This window comes from Tachypleus tridentatus, chromosome 9 (genome assembly GCF_004210375.1).
Source record: "Tachypleus tridentatus isolate NWPU-2018 chromosome 9, ASM421037v1, whole genome shotgun sequence".
NCBI lineage: Eukaryota > Metazoa > Arthropoda > Merostomata > Xiphosura > Limulidae > Tachypleus > Tachypleus tridentatus.
The window spans coordinates 9,758,164-9,781,848 of NC_134833.1; the positions used below are offsets into that span (position 1 = coordinate 9,758,164).

Here is a 23,685-nt window from a genome sequence, read left to right on the forward strand (position 1 = left end):
AGTATGTCTATGGACATATAATACCACATAAACCAATATAAACCACATTTCCACACCCGTGGTGGGCAGACATAGCAGTATGTCTATGGACATATAATACCACATAAACTAATATAAACCACATTTTCATAGCTCATTGTGTAGCTATCTTGAAACAAACAGATAAGTAATTTTTAGCGTAAGAGGAACATTATGGACACCGTTTAGGCTAAGACATAGCCTAAATATAAGACATATAAGACATTGTGCAAGACTTGTGCCCAAGCGGCAGGTTCCACAAGTTGAAGCACTAAAATACGGGTTTAATACCTGCTACTGGAAAAGCGCAGATAGCCCACTGTTATAGGTTCGTGTTACACCAAAAGCGAACAAACAGTATAGGTTAACAACAATGATAACAAAAGAGGAAATCACAACAAACATACAAAAAGAAAATTACATTAATTCTAATTTGTTTTAGAGAAAAACTAAATTAAAGGTTTTCATATTTTCGTTTTAATTTCAGGAAAACCTTCTATGTTATACTTTCATCCCGAGATCACCACAAAATCATCTACAAGTATACATCTTTCTTCTGTTATTTAAATACATCAGACTTCTTCTGACAAACAGTTACAACAGAAATGGAGTCTTCCTTGAAAGTCGGTCGTGAATTTATTTTTGGAGGAGAAACAATAGGCCTATATCTCCAGATTATAGCAGAGATTTCGAACAGGAAGTATTGTAAGTAACGCCTTACTTCGTTAGGTTATACAGTTAATAAGCTTAAGGCTTAAGTAAGATAAAACTTAGTTAAAATAGAAGCATATACATTAGTTAGTTTTTTTACCAACGAATAGTGGGATTGACTATCACATGAAATTGCCCTCATGGCTAAAAAGGTGAGTATATTTGGTGTGAGGGGACTCGAACACGTCACTACCAGATCACGAGTTCTGTTCCCTAATCACCTGACCATGCCGAGCCAAACTTGTGATGATCCCCTACCAGTGGTATCTGGGCTTTACTTTCATATTATCCTGGAAATGCGTGGCTTTACTTTCATATTATCCTGGAAATGCGTGGCTTTACTTTCATATTATCCTGGAAATGCGTGGCTTTACTTTCATATTATCCTGGAAATGCGTGGCTTTACTTTCATATTATCCTGGAAATGCGTGGCTTTAGTTTCATATTGTCTTGGAAATGCGTGGTTTTAGTTTCATATTGTCTTGGAAATGCGTAGCTTTAGTCTCATATTGTCCTGGAAATGTTTGTTTTGGAATTTCGCACAAAGCTACTCGAGGGCTATCTGTGCTAGCCGTCCCTAATTTGGCAGTGTAAGACTGGAGGGAAGGCAGCCTAGTCATCACCACCCACCGCCAACTCTTGGGCTACTCTTTTACCAACGAATAGTGGGATTGACCGTCACATTATACGCCCTTACGGCTGGGAGGGCGAGCATGTTTAGCCCGACACGGTTCGAACCCGCGACCCTCAAATTACGAGTCGCACGCCTTACGCGCTTGGCCATGCCGGGCCGTCCTGGAAATGCGTGGTAATAAATATGCTTATTAAATTTGGATAGACGAGTCTGGACACACCTGAAACAGAGCTCATAAAAACACTCATTACGAACTCTTGAATGAGTTTAAAGTATAAAAGTTTCCACTAGAATACTTTGGAAACTCTCGACATGAATAAATTATTCAAATTTAGACATAACCTAAAGACGTAGGAACTTTTTTGTGTGTGTTGTTGACACACAAGTTGGACACGATATAAAGGCTTACCAACTTTGTTCTGCACGTTGTTCTTATGAATAAATTTTACAATCTAAAGGGTAATTTCTGAAGTATAATAGATTTAAAAAAATCAACTGGTTTCGTTAACTAAAAACACACCACAATTGTTTATTTAAACTTTACGTTAACTTTAAACACGGCATATTCTGGAAGCAGAACTTTTTAAAATTACTGGAAGTGAATTTTCAATAAAACATTCAGTATTTTGTTTGTATTATACTGGAGGGAATGACGAAACTATCTCCAAATAAAACATCTAACTTTGTCGTAAATTATTTATAGAGATGACAGATATGTCTCATTCACGTTGTTTAAAGTTGGTTTATCTATACTTGTACCTAGCATTTATTGGTGGTATAATATTTTGTGATAGTATAAATACATATTTATTTATATATGTATGGGTATATAATAAAGTCGACAGTTCCAATGTGAAGTAGTTTGAAGTATATATCGATAGTTCCAATGTGAAATAGTTTGAGGTATATATCGACAGTTCCAATGTAAAGTAGTTTGAAGTATATCTCGACAGTTCCAATGCGAGGTAGTTTGAAGTATATATCGATGGTTCCAATGTGAAGTAGTTTGATCTATATATCGACAGTTCCAATGTGAAGTAGTTTGTAGTATATATCGATGGTTTCAATATGAAGTAGTTTGAAGTATATATCGATGGTTCCAATGTGAAGTAATTTGTAGTATATATCGATGGTTCCAATGTGAAATAGTTTAAGTATATATCGATGGTTCCAATGTGAAGTAGTTTGAAGTATATATCGATGGTTCCAATGTGAAGTAGTTTGTTGTATATATCGATGGTTCCAATGTAAAGTAGTTTGAAGTATATATCGAAGGTTCCAATGTGAAGTAGTTTGAAGTACATATCGATGGTTCCAATGTGAAGTAGTTTGAAGTATATATCGACGGTTCTAATGTGAAGTAGTTTGATGTATATATCGATGGTTCCAATGTGAAGTAGTTTGTAGTATATATCGATGGTTCCAATGTGAAATAGTTTGTAGTATATATCGATGGTTCCAATGTGAAGTAGTTTGTAGTATATATCGATGGTTCCAATGTGAAGTAGTTTGTAGTATATATCGATGGTTCCAATGTGAAGTAGTTTGAAGTATATATCGATGGTTCCAATGTGAAGTAGTTTGTAGTATATATCGATGGTTCCAATGTGAAGTAGTTTGTTGTATATATCGATGGTTCCAATGTGAAGTAGTTTGTAGCATATATCGACATTCAAATGTGAAGTAGTTTGTAGTATATATCGACAATCAAATGTGAAGTAGTTTGAAGTATATATCGACAGTTCAAATGTAAAGTAGTTTGAAGTATATATCGATGGTTCCAATGTGAAGTAGTTTGTAGTATATATCGAAGGTTCCAATGTGAAGTAGTTTGAAGTATATATCGACGGTTCCAATGTGAAGTAGTTTGAAGTATATATCGATGGTTCCAATGTGAAATAGTTTGTAGTATATATCGATGGTTCCAATGTGAAGTAGTTTGAAGTATATATCGATGGTTCCAATGTGAAGTAGTTTGTAGTATATATCGATGGTTCCAATGTGAAGTAGTTTGAGTATATATCGACAGTTCCAATGTGAAGTAGTTTGAAGTATATATCGACGGTTCCAATGTGAAGTAGTTTGAAGTATATATCGATGGTTCCAATGTGAAATAGTTTGTAGTATATATCGATGGTTCCAATGTGAAGTAGTTTGAAGTATATATCGATGGTTCCAATGTGAAGTAGTTTGAAGTATATATCGATGGTTCCAATGTGAAGTAGTTTGAAGTATATATCGATGGTTCCAATGTGAAATAGTTTGAAGTATATATCGATGGTTCCAATGTGAAGTAGTTTGTAGTATATATTGACAGTTCCATTGTGAAGTAGTTTGAAGTATATATCGACAGTTCCAATGTGAAGTAGTTTGTAGTATATATCGATGGTTCCAATGTGAAGTAGTTTGTAGTATATATCGATGGTTCCAATGTGAAGTAGTTTGAATTATATATCGACAGTTCATATGTGAAGTAGTTTGAAGTATATATCGATGGTTCCAATGTGAAGTAGTTTGAAGTATATATCGATGGTTCCAATGTGAAGTAGTTTGAAGTATATATCGATGGTTCCAATGTGAAGTAGTTTGTAGTATATATCGACGGTTCCAATATGAAGTAGTTTGAAGTATATATCGACGGTTCTAATGTGAAGTAGTTTGATGTATATATCGATGGTTCCAATGTGAAGTAGTTTGTAGTATATATCGATGGTTCCAATGTGAAATAGTTTGTAGTATATATCGATGGTTCCAATGTGAAGTAGTTTGTAGTATATATCGATGGTTCCAATGTGAAGTAGTTTGTAGTATATATCGATGGTTCCAATGTGAAGTAGTTTGAAGTATATATCGATGGTTCCAATGTGAAGTAGTTTGTAGTATATATCGATGGTTCCAATGTGAAGTAGTTTGTTGTATATATCGATGGTTCCAATGTGAAGTAGTTTGTAGCATATATCGACATTCAAATGTGAAGTAGTTTGTAGTATATATCGACAATTCAAATGTGAAGTAGTTTGAAGTATATATCGACAGTTCAAATGTGAAGTAGTTTGAAGTATATATCGATGGTTCCAATGTGAAGTAGTTTGTAGTATATATCGATGGTTCCAATGTGAAGTAGTTTGAAGTATATATCGATGGTTCCAATGTGAAGTAGTTTGAAGTATATATCGATGGTTCCAATGTGAAATAGTTTGTAGTATATATCGATGGTTCCAATGTGAAGTAGTTTGAAGTATATATCGATGGTTCCAATGTGAAGTAGTTTGTAGTATATATCGATGGTTCCAATGTGAAGTAGTTTGAGTATATATCGACAGTTCCAATGTGAAGTAGTTTGAAGTATATATCGACGGTTCCAATGTGAAGTAGTTTGAAGTATATATCGATGGTTCCAATGTGAAATAGTTTGTAGTATATATCGATGGTTCCAATGTGAAGTAGTTTGAAGTATATATCGATGGTTCCAATGTGAAGTAATTTGAAGTATATATCGATGGTTCCAATGTGAAGTAGTTTGAAGTATATATCGATGGTTCCAATGTGAAATAGTTTGAAGTATATATCGATGGTTCCAATGTGAAGTAGTTTGTAGTATATATTGACAGTTCCATTGTGAAGTAGTTTGAAGTATATATCGACAGTTCCAATGTGAAGTAGTTTGTAGTATATATCGATGGTTCCAATGTGAAGTAGTTTGTAGTATATATCGATGGTTCCAATGTGAAGTAGTTTGAATTATATATCGACAGTTCATATGTGAAGTAGTTTGAAGTATATATCGATGGTTCCAATGTGAAGTAGTTTGAAGTATATATCGATGGTTCCAATGTGAAGTAGTTTGAAGTATATATCGATGGTTCCAATGTGAAGTAGTTTGTAGTATATATCGACGGTTCCAATATGAAGTAGTTTGAAGTATATATCGACAGTTCCAATGTGAAGTAGTTTGTTGTATATATCGATGGTTCCAATGTGAAGTAGTTTGAACTATATATCGATGGTTCCAATGTGAAGTAGTTTGTTGTATATATCGATGGTTCCAATGTGAAGTAGTTTGTAGTATATATCGATGGTTCCAATATGAAGTAGTTTGAAGTATATATCCACAGTTCCAATGTGAAATAGTTTGAATTATATATCGATGGTTCCAATGTGAAGTAGTTTGTTGTATATATCGATGGTTCCAATGTGAAGTAGTTTGTAGTATATATCGATGGTTCCAATATGAAGTAGTTTGAAGTATATATCGACAGTTCCAATGTGAAGTAGTTTGTAGTATGTATCGATGGTTTCAATGTGAAGTAGTTTGTAGTATATATCGATGGTTCCAATGTAAAGTAGTTTGAAGTACATATCGATGGTTCCAATGTGAAGTAGTTTGAAGTATATATCGACGGTTCCAATTTGAAGTAGTTTGATGTATATATCGATGGTTCCAATGTGAAGTAGTTTGGGGTATATATCCATGGTTCCAATGTGAAGTAGTTTGTTGTATATATCGATGGTTCCAATGTGAAGTAGTTTGTAGTATATATCGATGGTTCCAATATGAAGTAGTTTGAAGTATATATCGACAGTTCCAATGTGAAGTAGTTTGTAGTATGTATCGATGGTTTCAATGTGAAGTAGTTTGTAGTATATATCGATGGTTCCAATATGAAGTAGTTTGAAGTATATATCCACAGTTCCAATGTGAAATAGTTTGAATTATATATCGATGGTTCCAATGTGAAGTAGTTTGTAGTATATATCGATGGTTCCAATATGAAGTAGTTTGAAGTATATATCGAAGGTTCCAATGTAAAGTAGTTTGTTGTATGTATCGATGGTTTCAATGTGAAGTAGTTTGTAGTATATATCGATGGTTCCAATGTAAAGTAGTTTGAAGTATATATCGAAGGTTCCAATGTAAAGTAGTTTGAAGTACATATCGATGGTTCCAATGTGAAGTAGTTTGAAGTATATATCGACGGTTCCAATTTGAAGTAGTTTGATGTATATATCGATGGTTCCAATGTGAAGTAGTTTGAAGTATATATCCATGGTTCCAATGTGAAGTAGTTTGTAGTATATATCGATGGTTCCGATGTGAAATAGTTTGTAGTATATATCGATGGTTCCAATGTGAAGTAGTTTGTAGTAATATCGATGGTTCCGATGTGAAATAGTTTGTAGTATATATCGATGGTTCCAATGTGAAGTAGTTTGAAGTATATATCGATGGTTCCAATGTGAAGTAGTTTGTAGTATATATCGATGGTTCCAATGTGAAGTAGTTTGTTGTATATATCGATGGTTCCAATGTGAAGTAGTTTGTAGTATATATCGATGGTTCCAATGTGAAGTAGTTTGAAGTATATATCGATGGTTCCAATGTGAAGTAGTTTGAAGTATATATCGATGGTTCCAATGTGAAGTAGTTTGAAGTATATATCGACAGTTCCAATGTGAAGTAGTTTGAAGTATATATCGACGGTTCCAATGTGAAATAGTTTGTAGTATATATCGATGGTTCCAATGTGAAGTAGTTTGTAGTATATATCGATGGTTCCGATGTGAAATAGTTTGTAGTATATATCGATGGTTCCAATGTGAAGTAGTTTGAAGTATATATCGATGGTTCCAATGTGAAGTAGTTTGAAGTATATATCGATGGTTCCAATGTGAAGTAGTTTGTTGTATATATCGATGGTTCCAATGTGAAGTAGTTTGTAGTATATATCGATGGTTCCAATGTGAAGTAGTTTGAAGTATATATCGATGGTTCCAATGTGAAGTAGTTTGAAGTATATATCGATGGTTCCAATGTGAAGTAGTTTGAAGTATATATCGACAGTTCCAATGTGAAGTAGTTTGAAGTATATATCGACGGTTCCAATGTGAAGTAGTTTGAAGTATATATCGATGGTTCCAATGTGAAATAGTTTATAGTATATATCGATGGTTCCAATGTGAAGTAGTTTGTTGTATGTATCGATGGTTCCAATGTGAAGTAGTTTGTAGTATATATCGATGGTTCCAATGTGAAGTAGTTTGTTGTATGTATCGATGGTTCCAATGTGAAGTAGTTTGTAGTATATATCGATGGTTCCAATGTGAAGTAGTTTGTTGTATATATCGATGGTTCCAATGTAAAGTAGTTTGAAGTATATATCGAAGGTTCCAATGTGAAGTAGTTTGAAGTACATATCGATGGTTCCAATGTGAAGTAGTTTGAAGTATATATCGACGGTTCCAATGTGAAGTAGTTTGTAGTATATATCGATGGTTCCAATGTGAAGTAGTTTGAAGTATATATCGATGGTTCCAATGTGAAGTAGTTTGTAGTATATATCGACAGTTCCAATGTGAAGTAGTTTGTAGTATATATCGATGGTTCCAATGTGAAGTAGTTTGAAGTATATATCGATGGTTCCAATGTGAAGTAGTTTGTAGTATATATCGATGGTTCCAATGTGAAGTAGCTTGTAGTATATATCGATGGTTCCAATGTGAAGTAGTTTAAAGTATATATCGATGGTTCCAATGTGAATTAGTTTGAAGTATATATCGATGGTTCCAATGTGAAGTAGTTTGAAGCATATATCGATGGTTCCAATGTGAAGTAGTTTGTTGTATATATCGATGGTTCCAATGTGAAGTAGTTTGTAGTATATATCGATGGTTCCAATATGAAGTAGTTTGAAGTATATATCCACAGTTCCAATGTGAAGTAGTTTGTTGTATGTATCGATGGTTCCAATGTGAAGTAGTTTGAAGTATATATCCACAGTTCCAATGTGAAGTAGTTTGTTGTATGTATCGATGGTTCCAATGTGAAGTAGTTTGTAGTATATATCGATGGTTCCAATGTGAAGTAGTTTGTTGTATATATCGATGGTTCCAATGTGAAGTAGTTTGAAGTATATATCGAAGGTTCCAATGTGAAGTAGTTTGAAGTATATATCGATGGTTCCAATGTGAAGTAGTTTGAAGTATATATCGACGGTTCCAATGTGAAGTAGTTTGTAGTATATATCGATGGTTCCAATGTGAAGTAGTTTGAAGTATATATCGATGGTTCCAATGTGAAGTAGTTTGTAGTATATATCGACAGTTCCAATGTGAAGTAGTTTGTAGTATATATCGATGGTTCCAATGTGAAGTAGTTTGAAGTATATATCGATGGTTCCAATGTGAAGTAGTTTGTAGTATATATCGATGGTTCCAATGTGAAGTAGTTTGAAGTATATATCGACAGTTCCAATGTGAAGTAGTTTGTAGTATATATCGATGGTTCCAATGTGAAGTAGTTTGAAGTATATATCGATGGTTCCAATGTGAAGTAGTTTGAAGTATATATCGATGGTTCCAATATGAAGTAGTTTGAAGTATATATCGACAGTTCCAATGTGAAGTAGTTTGAAGTATATATCGATGGTTCCAATATGAAGTAGTTTGAAGTATATATCGACAGTTCCAATGTGAGGTAGTTTGAAGTATATATCGATGGTTCGAATGTGAAGTAGTTTGTTGTATATATCGATGGTTCCAATGTGAAGTAGTTTGTAGTATATATCGATGGTTCCAATATGAAGTAGTTTGAAGTATATATCGACAGTTGCAATGTGAAGTAGTTTGTTGTATATATCGATGGTTCCAATGTGAAGTAGTTTGTAGTATATATCGATGGTTCCAGTGTGAAGTAGTTTGTTGTATATATCGATGGTTCCAATGTGAAGTAGTTTGAAGTATATATCGATGGTTCCAATGTGAAGTAGTTTGAAGTATATATCGACAGTTCCAATGTGAAGTAGTTTGTTGTGTATATCGATGGTTCCAATGTGAAGTAATTTGTTGTATATATCGACATTTCCAATGTGAAGTAGTTTGAAGTATATATCGACAGTTCCAATGTGAAGTTGTTTGAAGATATATCGATGGTTCCAATGTGAAATAGTTTGAACTATATATCGATGGTTCCAGTGTGAAGTAGTTTGTTGTATATATCGATGGTTCCAATGTGAAGTAGTTTGTTGTATATATCGATGGTTCCAATGTGAAGTAGTTTGTAGTATATATCGATGGTTCCAATGTGAAGTAGTTTGTTGTATATATCGATGGTTCCAATGTGAAGTAGTTTGAAGTATATATCGACAGTTCCAATGTGAAGTAGTTTGTTGTGTATATCGATGGTTCCAATGTGAAGTAGTTTGTTGTATATATCGACATTTCCAATGTGAAGTAGTTTGAAGTATATATCGACAGTTCCAATGTGAAGTTGTTTGAAGTGTATATCGATGGTTCCAATGTGAAATAGTTTGAACTATATATCGATGGTTCCAATGTGAAGTAGTTTGAAGTATATATCGACAGTTCCAATGTGAGGTAGTTTGAAGTATATATCGATGGTTCCAATGTGAAGTAGTTTGAAGTATATATCGATGGTTCCAATGTAAAGTAGTTTGAAGTATATATCGATGGTTCCAATGTGAAGTAGTTAGAAGTATATATCGACAGTTCCAATGTGAGGTAGTTTGAAGTATAGAGAACAAGAATAATATCACAAACTAATCTCATTCTGAACTGAGGGTTGCGGGTTAAAATTCCTGTCACACCAAACATGTTCACCCTATCAGCGTTATAATGTTGTGGTCAATCCTACTATTCGTTGGTAAAAGAGTAGCTCAAGAGTTAGCGGTGGGTGGTGATAACTAGATGTTTTCTCTCTGGTCTTACACTACAAATTAGGGACGGCTAGCACAGATAGCTCTCGTGTAGTTTTGCGCGAAATTCAAAAACAAAGAAACTCATTCTGAAGACTTGGTATAAAGAAATATTTTATATTAAGTGTTGGAATAACTGATATTAATCAACTTCAATTTTATATCCCTAGCTTGTTCACTGACAACTCAATTAAATCTTTAAAAAACTAAAACTCATTCGAGAGAAAAGTGTCGTTCCTATGTATGACGTCACAAAGAATCTAACGTGAAACTCAGAAAATGGTTGTGAACTTTTCACTGATTGGTTATTTATTATAGTTTAAACTATCTTGATACTGAATGACTAAGTTTATGTAGTTTAGTTTAATAAACACAGGAACTTTAAAACATTTGTTTTGAATTCTTACCTCCAGGGGGTATTCCTTTCATGTTATATCCAGAGGGGCTCATCCACTCGAAAAAAAATATAAAAAATGCGGCTAGTTGGATACTTACAAGGAGAATTAGTAACCAGGATACTGTATCAAATGGTTCTGAAATATAAAAAAAAAAATAACCAGGATATTGTATGAAGTGGTTCTGAAATATAAAAAATACAAAAACTAATCAGGATATAATATCAAATGGTTCTGAAACATAAAAAATAATTACCAGGATATCGGATCAAGTGGTTCTAAAATATAGAAAAATAAAATGTATCCAGGATATTGTGTCAAGTGGTTCTGAAATATAGAGAAAAATAAAAAAATAAACAGAATATTTAATCAAACGGTTCTGAATCATAAAGAAATTAAAACAGCAAGTTACACTGTAAAATGCTCAAATTACAAAAAGCCTTCCACACACACTTCACTTTCTTACAGTCCACCGTTAGTATAGCGGTACGTCTACGGATTGAAAACGGTAAAATCAGGGGTTCGAGTCCTCTCGGTGGGCTCAGCAGGTAGCCCAATGTGGCTTTGCTATAAGAAAACACAGGCCTGGCATGGCTAAGTGTGTTAAAACGTTCGACTCGTAATCCGAGGGTGGCGGGTTCGAACATGCTCGGTTGCATCAAACATGCTCGCCCTTTCAGCCGTGGGAGCGTTATAATGTGACGGTCAATCCCACTATTCGTTGGTAAAATACGTTGGTCCAAGAGTTGGCGGTGGGTGGCGATGACTAGCTGCTTTCCCTCTAGTCTTACACTACTAAATTATGGACGGCTAGCGCAGATAGCTTTCAAGTAGCTTTGCGTGAAATTCAAAAACAAAAAAAGCAAAAAAACAAACATGCTTAGAGACCATTCACTAACACTGGGTTCAAATGCTCAACTTGTTTACAAACCATTCACATCCGGAATAATTTGTATGGGTTTTACATATCAAAACTTTCATTTAAAGAACAAAAATAAAAGTAATGGTTTAAATACACATAAAACGTGGGCAGTAATTAGAGAAACTGATTGCGAGATTGATGGTGTTTCTGTGTTAATATAGTAATGGTTTAAATACACATAAAACGTTGGCAGTAATTAGAGAAACTGATTACGAGATTGATGATGTTTCTGTGTTAATATAGTAATGGTTTAAATACACATAAAACGTGGGCAGTAATTAGAGAAACTGATTGCGAGATTGATGGTGTTTCTGTGTTAATATAGTAATGGTTTAAATACACAGAAAACGTGGGCAGTAATTAGAGAAACTGATTATAAGATTGATGGTGTTTCTGTGTTAATATAGTAATGGTTTAAATACACATAAAACGTGGGCAGTAATTAGAGAAACTGATTGCGAGATTGATGGTGTTTCTGTGTTAATATAGTAATGGTTTAAATACACAGAAAACGTGGGCAGTAATTAGAGAAACTGATTATAAGATTGATGGTGTTTCTGTGTTAATATAGTAATGGTTTAAATACACAGAAAACGTGGGCAGTAATTAGAGAAACTGATTATAAGATTGATGGTGTTTCTGTGTTAATATAGTAATGGTTTAAATACACATAAAACGTGGGCAGTAATTAGAGAAACTGATTACGAGATTGATGATGTTTCTGTGTTAATATAGTAATGGTTTAAATACACAGAAAACGTGGGCAGTAATTAGAGAAACTGATTATAAGATTGATGGTGTTTCTGTGTTAATATAGTAATGGTTTAAATACACATAAAACGTCGGCAGTAATTAGAGAAACTGATTACGAGATTGATGATGTTTCTGTGTTAATATAGTAATGGTTTAAATACACAGAAAACGTGGGCAGTAATTAGAGAAACTGATTATAAGATTGATGTTGTTTCTGTGTTAATATAGTAATGGTTTAAATACACATAAAAGCTGAGCAGTAATTAAAGAAATTGATTACGAGATTGATGGTGTTCCTGTGTTCATAAAGTAACGGTTTGAATATACCTAAAACCTGAGAAATAATTAGATATACTTATTATGGTTGGTGGTGTTTCTGTCATGCCATTAGGAAGCAGTTTGATAAATGATCAGTTTAGAAAAAGCATTAATTATTATGTAAGAGTCATACTGTGTCGCGTGAGGTGGTCATAGTGGTGTTCAAATGTAAGGTTTCACATTGGAATTGTGACAATTAAACTCACTTGTTATATATCTGTATTATTTCATTTAGGAGAGTTCGTTACCCGACTGTGAAAGAGATTTTCAAAACCTTTACTAATTTAGTTACAGATCACAAAGAAAATGTATTTTATAACTGTGACGCTTAAAATATCGCAAAATGTTTATTTTGTTGGTATCTGTCAAAGAAAATATAATCGGAGTATAACATTCTGTTTTTACAGTCGTATGATCCTACTTATATTTAGAAACCTCAGGCTTATGATGTCAAATTTTAATATCGAATTTTTATCTTATAGAAAACGCACAGAATAAAGACGCACATGAAACACAATAATAGAGAATGCACAGAATAAAGACGCACATGAAACACAATAATAGATAATACACAGAATAAACATTAACGAAAAACACAATAATAAAAATCACACAGGACAGAGTCACACATAATGACAAAAACGTTTCTAATCCTTGTTGTTTCTATTTGCAGTTCTATATAAACGAAGTCAAGTATTTTGCTTAATGTTAAGTAGGCCTAATAGTGTTGTTTTTTGTTGTCGCCTTTCCCGACTTTAACGTAATAGAAGTTACGCTAATTATTATTTGTTCCACACTTTATTGCAAGTGAAACAAAAGTAAGGCTTATTTATTTTTGATAATTTCATATAAAATTGCACACTCTAAGCATATTAATTAAAATTGGCTTTTTTATTCTCGCAATGGCTGAAAAATACTTAATCACAATATTTGTTTTTAAGTTTTAGCGCCCTCTTCAGCACTCGTGCTAGTTTTATGATCACTGATTCCTAACACATTTATTTTGTTCCGTAAAACAACAAGAAAACAGTACGTTGAATCAAGAACTCGGAAAGAACGAGGTAAAACGGTAAAAAACACACGCTCAGTCCGATCGTGCGTTAATGAACTTTAAAGGAACTTAAAACCTGAAACCGAACAGCGTGTAATTTCAGAAACGTAAAACGTCGACTCACCAGACTTTCAATCGTTTCTAAGAAGCAAGAAAAACGAGGTGAAATCGTAAAATAATATATTACCACAAGTACACATTATTTACACGAGTCAGATAACTTTAAGTAGAATCATAAACAAAGCGATAAAATCAAAATAAACATCTTTTATTTACGTGAAATATGTGTGGAATTACTAGTGTATACATTCTCTCACGTTCATACCGTGCGCCTGAATTCATTCAAAATCAAGATGACTGTCTAGCGCTCGTGCTTTTCAATTCTTGTGTATGATAGAAAAGTTGGTTAAAATAAACAATGGATGTTGAATATAACAGATAAAATATAATAATGCTGTGTGATGAATTCCTACAAGTTAAAATTATTTGTATAATATTTAAATATTTTTTGATTAAACAAAATTCAGTGATTAATGTGCTTCACACCGTAACAGTTATGATCAAAAGCTAAAATATGTAAATATAAAATGGCGGAATATATACTTGTTCGTCTTTGTTAAACTCACATTGGTATAAATGATGTAACCAAGGGGAGGAAATCGAACTTCTGATTTTAGCGTTATAAGTGAGTATACGGAGCTGGAATAAATAGCGAGTCGAACTCAACACGAAGAAAACTCAAATTTTTATATTCCACACGAAACTCAATGAAATATTAAACTATTTCAGATATTAAAAACGAAACTAGGGCACAAGTCCTCTCCACTAATTTTTTAGGTATCATGTTTCACTAAAAATATCCTGGGCCTCTCTCGGCTCCCCAGAATTATACGCCAGAATGTAAAACTTTCGTAAAATCGGACTCAGACCTTACAAGTAAAGATTTCAAATCATCACACTGATATACAAGACGTTCAACACCTCAACTATAGACTGAGATAATCTGAATCATGGCGAGCACACACGTCAAACATGGAAATCCACCTTTCTACCACTATACAACCCACATGATACATAAAGAAACTAGACAGTTAACTTCCAACTAATGAACTGTAGCATCATAAACAGAAACACGTCAACCTCACAACTTGTTTGTTTGTTTCAAAGTTCGCGCAAAGCTACACAAGGGCTATCCGCGCTAGCCATCCCTAATTTCGAAATGAAAGACTAGAGGCCAGGCAGCTAGTATTCCCACCCACCGCAAACTGTGGGGTAACTATTTTACCAACGAATAGTAGGATTGCCCATGACTTTATAACGCCCCAAAACGCGCATATTTCTTTTGACAAAGATTCAAACCCGCGAACCTCCTATTACGAGTTGAGCGCCTTATCAGCTGGTCATGCTGGAGGATTAGTTGACGTATATATAATTGTGTTTAAAGTGCGTGTATATGGGTGTGCAGGTTATATGTAATATATGTGTATATAATAAATATACGTTTTACAGAGGTAACATTACCAAACTTATCCAAATTTAGGGCGAAAGAAACTATCGAAACAAAGAGTGTTTCATTCTACACTAAAAAGTATTATATAACAGAATTTACAATAACAAGAACTGTTTAAAAAAATTCTATACTAACAAGTATTGTTTAATAGATAACACACTAACAAGTATTATTTAGTAGATCCTACACTGACAAGTATTATTTGAAAGATTGTAGACTAACAAGTATTATTTAGTAGATCCTACACTGACAAGTATTATTTAAAGATTTTAGACTAACAAGTAGTATTTAGTAGATCCTACACTGACAAGTATTATTTGAAAGATTGTAGACTAACAAGTATTATTTAGTAGATCCTACACTGACAAGTATTATTTAAAAGATTTTAGACTAACAAGTAGTATTTAGTAGATCCTACACTGACAAGTATTATTTGAAAGATTGTAGACTAACAAGTATTATTTAGTAGATCCTACACTGACAAGTATTATTTAAAAGATTGTAGACTAACAAGTATTATTTAGTAAATCCTACACTGACAAGTATTATTTGAAAGATTGTAGACTAACAAGTATTATTTAGTAGATCCTACACTGACAAGTATTATTTAAAAGATTGTAGTTGTAGATTAACAAGTATTATTTAGTAGATCCTACACTGACAAGTATTATTTAAAAGATTGTAGACTAACAAGTATTGTTTAGTAGATACTACACTGACAAGTGTTATTTAAAAGATTTTAGACTAACAAATAGTATTTAGTAGATCCTGCACTGACAAGTATTATTTAAAAGATTGTAGACAAACAAGTATTGTTTAGTGGATCCTACACTGACAAGTGTTATTTAAAAGATTGTAGACTAACAAGTATGATATAGTAGATCATACACTGACAAGTATTATTTAAAAAATTTTAGACTAACAAGTGGTATTTAGTAGATCCTACACTGACAAATATTATTTAAAAGATTGTAGACTAACAAGTATTATTTAGTAGATCCAACAAGTATTGTTTAAGAGATTGTAGACTAACAAGTATTGTTTAATAGATCCTACACTGACAAGTATTATTTAAAAGATTGTAGACTAACAAGTATTATTTAGTAGATTCCACAAGTATTGTTTAAGAGATTGTAGACTAACAAGTATTGTTTAATAGATCCTACACTGACAAGTATTATTTAAAAGATTGTAGACTAACAAGTATTATTTAAAAGATTGTAGACTAACAAGTATTGTTTAATAGATCCTACACTGACAAGTATTATTTAAAAGATTGTAGACTAACAAGTATTATTTAGTAGATCCCACAAGTATTGTTTAAGAGATTGTAGACTAACAAGTATTGTTTAAAGGATTCTAGAGTAACATGTTTTATTTAATAGATACTACACTAAAATGTATTGTTTAACTGATTCTACACCAAAAAGTATAGTTTAGTAGATTCTAAACTGACAAGTAGTGTTTGAAATATTATACACAGACAAGTATTCTTTAAAATATTTTAGAATGACAAATATTGTTGAGAAGACTTTACACTAACAAGTATTGTTTAAAGGATTCTACACTGAGAAGTATTTTAAGAGATTCTACACTAACAAGTTTTGTTTAGTACATTCTACACTGACGATTATTGTTTAAAAGATTTTACCCTAACAAGTATTCGACACTCAGAAGTATTGTTTAGTGATCCTACAGTAAGAAGTATTGTTTAAAGAATTCTACTTTGACAAGTATTGATTAGTATATTCTACACTAGAAGTTTGTGTATAAAATTATACATTAACAAGTATTGTTTAAATGATTCCATATTAGGAATAATATTTAAAGGATTTTGCACTGAAAAGTATAGATTAACAGACTCTACGCTAAGAACTATTTTTCAGTACATTCTACACTGACGATTATTGTTTAGTTGTTTGTACACTGACAGTTACTGTTTAGTACATACTACACTGAGAAGTATTGTTCAGTACATTCTACACTGACGATTATTGTTTAGTAGTTTTTACACTGACAGTTACTGTTTAGTACATACTACACTGAGAAGTATTGTTTAGTACATTCTACACTGACGATTATTGTATAATAGATTCTATATTCACACGTATTGCTTTGTACATTCTACAAAACATTCTGTAGTAGATTCTATAATGATAACTATTGTTTCGTACATTCTACAGTGACGATTATTGTTTAAAAGATTATGTACTAATAAATATTGTTTGAAGGATACTACATCGAAAAAATAGATTAGTATATTCTACCCTAAGAAGTATTATTTAGAACATTCTATATTGACAAATATTGTTTAGTACATTCTACACTAACAAGTATTGTTTAATAGATTTTACACAAACAAATATTATTTAAATGATTCTACAATGAGAATTATTGTATAGTAGATTCTACATTAATAAGAATTGCATAGTAGATTTTATAGTGACAAGTTTTGTTTAAAAGATTCTTCAATAACAAAATTGTTTAAAGGATTTTACACTGTTAAGTTTAGTTTGATAAATTCTATAGTAACAAGTATAGTTTAGTACATTCTGCACTATCAAGTATTGTTTAATATATTTTACACTAATAAGTATTGGTTAAACGATTTCACAAGAACAAGTATAGTCTAGTTGATTCTACTCCTTCAAGTATTGTATAATATGGTCTACACTAAGGCGTATTGGTCAAAAGATTCAACACTAACAAAAATAGTTTAAAAAATTCTGCACTAAGAAGTATTTTAAGAGATTTTGCATTGACAGGTATTGTTGAAAAGATTCTACACTGACAAGCATTCTTTAGTAGATTATAGACTAACAAGTATTGTTTAATGAACTTTACGCAAACAAGTATTTGTTTAAATGATTGTACCCTAGAAAGTATCGCGTCAAATAATTTATAGTAATAAGTATTGTTTAAAAGGTTAAAAACTGACAAGTATTGTTTATTACATTCAACACTGCCGATTATTGTTTGAAAGTTTCTTCACTAACAAATATGTGTCAGATGTTTCTACACTGAGAGGTATAGTTTAGCAGATTCTACACTAACAACTATTGTTTAGTGCATTCTACATTGTCAAGTATTGTATAAAGGATTCTAATCTGAAATTTATTGCTTAGTAGATTCTACACTGACAAGCATTGTTTTGTACATTTTACTATGACAATTGTTTAGTAAGTTCTACACTGACAAGTATTGTTTAGTAGAATCTACACTAACAAGTACTGTTTAATAGATTCTACATAAACAAGGACTGTTTAAAAGATTGTACACTAATAAGTATTATTTAAAAATTCTGTACTCATAAGTGTTGTTTAAAATATTCTACACTGACATGTACTGTTTAAAGGGTTCTACACTGACAGTTATTGATTAGAAGATTCTACACTGTCAAGTATTGTTTAAAGGATTCTAAAATGACTAGTATTGTTTAAAAGATTCTACATTAACAAGTATTCTTTAAAATAATTTACACCGAGATATATTGTTCAGAAGATTCTATGCTGACAAGAGTAGTTTAAAAGATTCAATATTGACAATTATTGTTTAAAAGTTTCTACACTAACAAGTATTTAAAAAAAATGTACACTGAGAGTATTGTTTAATACATGCTACACTGACGATGATTGTATAATATATTCTATACTAACGATTATTGAATAATAGATTCTATAATGACAAGTACCGTTTAGTAGGCTCTTCACTATCAAATATTTTTAAAGGATTTTAAACTGACAAGTATAGTTTTGTATATTATACACTATAAAGTATTTTAAAGGATTTTACACTCATAAGTATAGTTTATTACCATCTGCACTTTAAAATATATTGTTTAAAGGATTTATACTGATAAGTATTTTCTAGTAGATTCTACTTTGACAAATATTGTTTAGTGCATTTATACCGACAATTATTGTTTAAAAGATTCTAGACTACATATACTGTTTAAAGGATTTTACACTGACAGTTATTGTTTAACGATTCCTTACTAGAAATATAGTTCAATGGATTTTACACTGACAATTATTGTTTAGTACATTCTACACTAACAAGTATTGTTTAGTACGTTCTACACTGACGATTATTGTGTAATACATTCTATACTGACACGTATTGTTTAGTAGATTCTAAATTGAGAAGTATTCTTTAGTACATGCTACCCTGACGATTATTGTTTATAAGATTATCTACTATTAAATATTGTTTAAAGGATTTTACAGTGTCAAGAAGAGTTTAGTATATTCTATACTGGCAGGTATAGTTTAAAGGATTCTACACTGAGAAATATCGTTTAAATAATTCTATAATGAGAAGTATAGTCTAGTAGATTGTACACTAACAAGTACTGTGCAGTACATTCTACACTGACAAGTATAGTTTAAAGGATTGTACACTAAAAATTATTGTTCAGTAATTTCTACTCTGACAAGTCTTGTTTAGTACATTCTACAGTGATGATTATTGTTTTGTGGATTCTTCACTAACAAGTATTGTTTAATAGATTTTACACAAGCAAGTATTCTTCACTAAGAAGTATTTTTTAAAGATTCTTCAATAACAAGTATTGTTTAAAAGAATCTACAATAAGAAATATTTTTTAAATATTCTAAACTGACAAGTACTGTTTAGTGAATCCTACACTAAATAGGTTTGTTTAAGAGATTTTACATAAACAAGCATCGTTTAAAACTTTTTACACTGGCAAGTATTGTATAGTAGATTCTACACAAACAAGATATGTTAATTAGATTCTGTACTAACAAATAGTGTTTAACAGATTCTACAGTAACAAGTTTAGGTGAGTAGATTCTAAACTGAGAAGTACTGTTTATAAGGTTCTTCACTTACAAGTGTTGTTTAAACGTTTCTACACTAACGAGTCTTGTGTAAAAAATTCTACACTGACATGTATTGTTTAGTACATTCTAGATTGACAAATACTGTTTAACAGATTTTAAACTAACAAGTACTCAACACTCAGCAGTATTGTTTAGTGGAATTTATACTAACAAGTGTTATTTAAAAGATTTTACACTAAGAATTGTCGGTTAGAAGATTCTAAACTAACATATTGTTTATTATATTCTACACTGACGAGTATTGTTTAAAAGATTCTTCACTAACAAATATTTTAAAGGATCTTACACTGACAAGTATAGCTTAATATATTATACACTAAAAAGTATTATTTAAATGATTCCATAATGAGAATTATTGTTCAATAGATTCTGCACCAACAAGCATAGTTTAGTAGATTCTACATTGATAAGAATTGTACATTACATTCTATACTGACAAATATTCTTTAAAATATTTTACCCTGAGAAATATTGTTGAGAAGCTTTTTCGCTGACAAGAATTGTTTAAAAGATCCAATACTGACAATTATTGTTTAATAGTTTCTACATTAACAAGTATTTTTTTAAATCTTGTACACTGAGAGTATTGTTTAATACATTCTACACTGACGATTATTGTATAATAGATTCTATAAAGACAAGTATAGAACATTGACAATCATCGTTGAAAAGATCCTACACTGACAAATATTGTTTAAAAGATTCTACATTGACAAGCATTGTTCAGTTGATTATACAATAACAAGCATTGTTTAGTAGATTATACAATACCAAGTATTGTTTAATTACTTAATGAGAAACAAGTACAGGTAACATCGATATAAAACGCATCGATAAAGCGCGATAATCAGTTGGGCGCGATGGGGTCATAGGCCCCAAATTTTTTGGGGTTTCTACAGAGGCCGCCGCTTAATATTACCACTGCTTAATGTAATCAGCCGGTTAATCTGATCAAAAATCAAAAACCAAATCCACTTCAATCTTTTTGTATGGTTTTCACGCCATTTTATTGTTATTAAATTTTTTGAAAAATCCGTATTTGTTTCAGTACTGAATTCGTATTTTAAACTTTGCCATGACATTTTTTTATCTGGTAATTATTTGACTTCAGTTTGTACTTAGATTTTAATAATTAGTAAATAAATTATCAAAATTAATTACTATATCTATTAACTTTTAAAATTGAACTAATTTTAATCAGCGTCTAATCGTAAAAACGATCACATGATTGCTCTGACGGAACTACTTTTAGAATATCAGCCCCCATCAAAGTAATGAATTCGATAAATTTCTTTAGAATTCTGCTTTTTACATTTAATTTAAGTCTTAAAATTGAGTTTAATAAATAAAAATAAATAAAAAAAATGTTATATCATTGATGTAAGTAGTTTTGTTTGTTTTTCTTTATTTCACTACAAAACGCGTAAATTTTGCATTATCGCTCACCCCGAGGGTCAAAAAAAATATAATCAAATCGGTATAAGGCGCAATCAGATACAACACGGTCGAATTTTTTGGACCCCAACTAGCGCCTTATATCGATGTTTGACTGTATTGTTTAAAAGATTCTACACTGACAAGCATTGTTTAGTAGATTATACAATACCAAGTATTGTTTAGTAGATTATACAATAACAAGTTTTGTTTAATTACTTAATGAGAAACAAGTATCGTTAAAATTTTTCTACATTAAGAAATATTGTTTAGTAGGTTGTACAATGACGAATATTGTTGAAAAGATTATATACCAACGGGTATTGTTTCGTAGATTCTACAATGACTAATATTGTTGAAAAGATTCTACACAAAGAAAGATTGTTTAATAGTTTCTACAGTGGCTAGTATTGTTTAAAAGATTCTACACTAACGAGTATTGTTTAAAATATTCTACAATAATATGAATTGTTTAAAAGTTTCTACACTAAGAAGTAGTGTTTAGTAGATTTTGCAATGACTAATATTGTTTAAAAGATTCTACAGGTATTCTTTAATTGATTTTACAATAACAAGTATTGCTTAAACGATTGTACACCAACAAGTATCGTTGGCTTTCCTCGCAGCTTAGGCGACTTAATTTTAAGACAAAATTTGTTTACTGTTTATCTTCACTTATCTGTTTAATTATTACACACACACATTAATTTATTCTTGCTTTCTGAACAGTTGTATACTTTTTCCGTATATTCTGCTTAACAATAAGTTTTAATAGTTTTGTTAAGTGTATTTATTGTTAACATTACTAGGTACCTCCCAGTGGTATAGTGTATATCATTTTGACTCATATCGCTAGGAACCGTGTATCGATGCCCTTGGTAGACAGAGCATAGATAACCCATTTTGACTTGGTACTTAATTTTAAGTAAACACTACTAGGTTGGAGACAAACCTACATGCAATTATGTTGTTTCAGTCAATGGGCTAGTTGCCGGGAGTCGAACTTCGGACTTTAGCTAACCCAACGGGTGACTCCGAGAAAGAAACTTGTTATATCAACGAGCTTACACATCAAGATAAACATTTCCTTTGTCCAAGCGGATATTAACGTTATTAAATATGGAAAAAAGATACATATGTAATGTAAATAACAATTTCAAATGTATATGTTGCTTGTAATTCTGGAATAATATATCTGAGGTTTATGACTCGTTTAAATTGTGTTGATGAATTACAGTTTCCTTTGACTTTCACAACCTATCACAAACATCATCTATCAGGCATCTTAAAAGAAAACAGTTTAAAATAAGGATTCATATTTTCAAGTGCGTCACAGAAGGAGTGATTTTATATTGATTTTGGATTTGTTTCATGGGAGGTTCAGCTCATTCGTGTTTTCGACAGCTGAGATACAGATAAGTAGAAAATAATCATTGTATTTAGATATCCATTTCCGTTGACCTGATTTTTTTTATTAAATGTAGTATAATAAGAGAAATTCCCCCACTTTAGGTATGTATCTCTAGGTGTCTAAAACCTACAATCAATTATTTCTGATGCGTTTCCATATCGTCTCGACGTCTTTCAAACATACAGAGGTGGACAAAAAAATGCGTCTCCCCAACTTTAAAATGTAATTAATTTGTTATGCCTTTTATTAGGTAACAGAAAACATATGTAAAACTATATGTGTTTAGAACGTACTTGACGAGGTCTGTTCAGAAAACATATGTAAAACTATATGTGTTTAGAACGTACTTGACGAGGTCTGTTCAGAAAACACATGTAAAACTATATGTGTTTAGAACGTACCTGACGAGATCTGTTCAGAAAACACTACCGAACAATAAACAAAGTTTGGAAAAATAAAAACAAATAAATAATAAATAAATACAAATAATAAATAAAATGAGAACATCAATTATTAAAACAACAAAAACGGGACAATTTCTGCTGCCAATTAAGTGAAAAAAAAAGCAGATCCTAAAAAAACTCACGAACTGAGACAATACAAGAAGATTCCAATAACACCATAACACAGTGATGTTGAAAAAACAGAAGCCTTTAAACCATATTTTCAAATTAAGTTTAAAACACATTATGATCCAGACATGAATACAGTTTTTTATAATAAAGTAAATAACCACATAACATATAATATAGAATTGTTTAAACAATGTTTCTCAGTTAACCTAAATTACACAAACATCAACATAATAAATGACTCCACAAATTCGAGGTTAACAAAAAAAACAGAACAAGGACTCAGAGAAACAAGAAGAAAGATAAAAAAAACAAAGTTCAGACAGAAGATGGCATAAAAGTTAACCTTGTTAAGAAAGGCACTTCAAAATTATTTGAAC

At 31.6% G+C, this 23,685-nt stretch overlaps 2 protein-coding genes across 3 annotated transcripts in view; one reads left to right on the top strand and one right to left on the bottom strand.

Annotated features, from left to right (window-relative positions):
• The window catches only part of LOC143224740 (glutamate receptor ionotropic, NMDA 2A-like), a 373,609-nt gene that overhangs the window by 98,936 nt on the left and 250,988 nt on the right, over positions 1-23,685 (top strand). The gene's annotated exons all lie outside the window — the stretch shown is intronic.
• The window catches only part of LOC143226923 (glutamate receptor ionotropic, NMDA 2B-like), a 179,274-nt gene that overhangs the window by 10,785 nt on the left and 144,804 nt on the right, over positions 1-23,685 (bottom strand). The window contains exon 10 of the mRNA XM_076458483.1: positions 10,482-10,607. Within this exon, the coding sequence (XP_076314598.1) occupies positions 10,482-10,607 (126 nt within the window). The remainder of the gene's footprint in view (positions 1-10,481; positions 10,608-23,685) is intronic.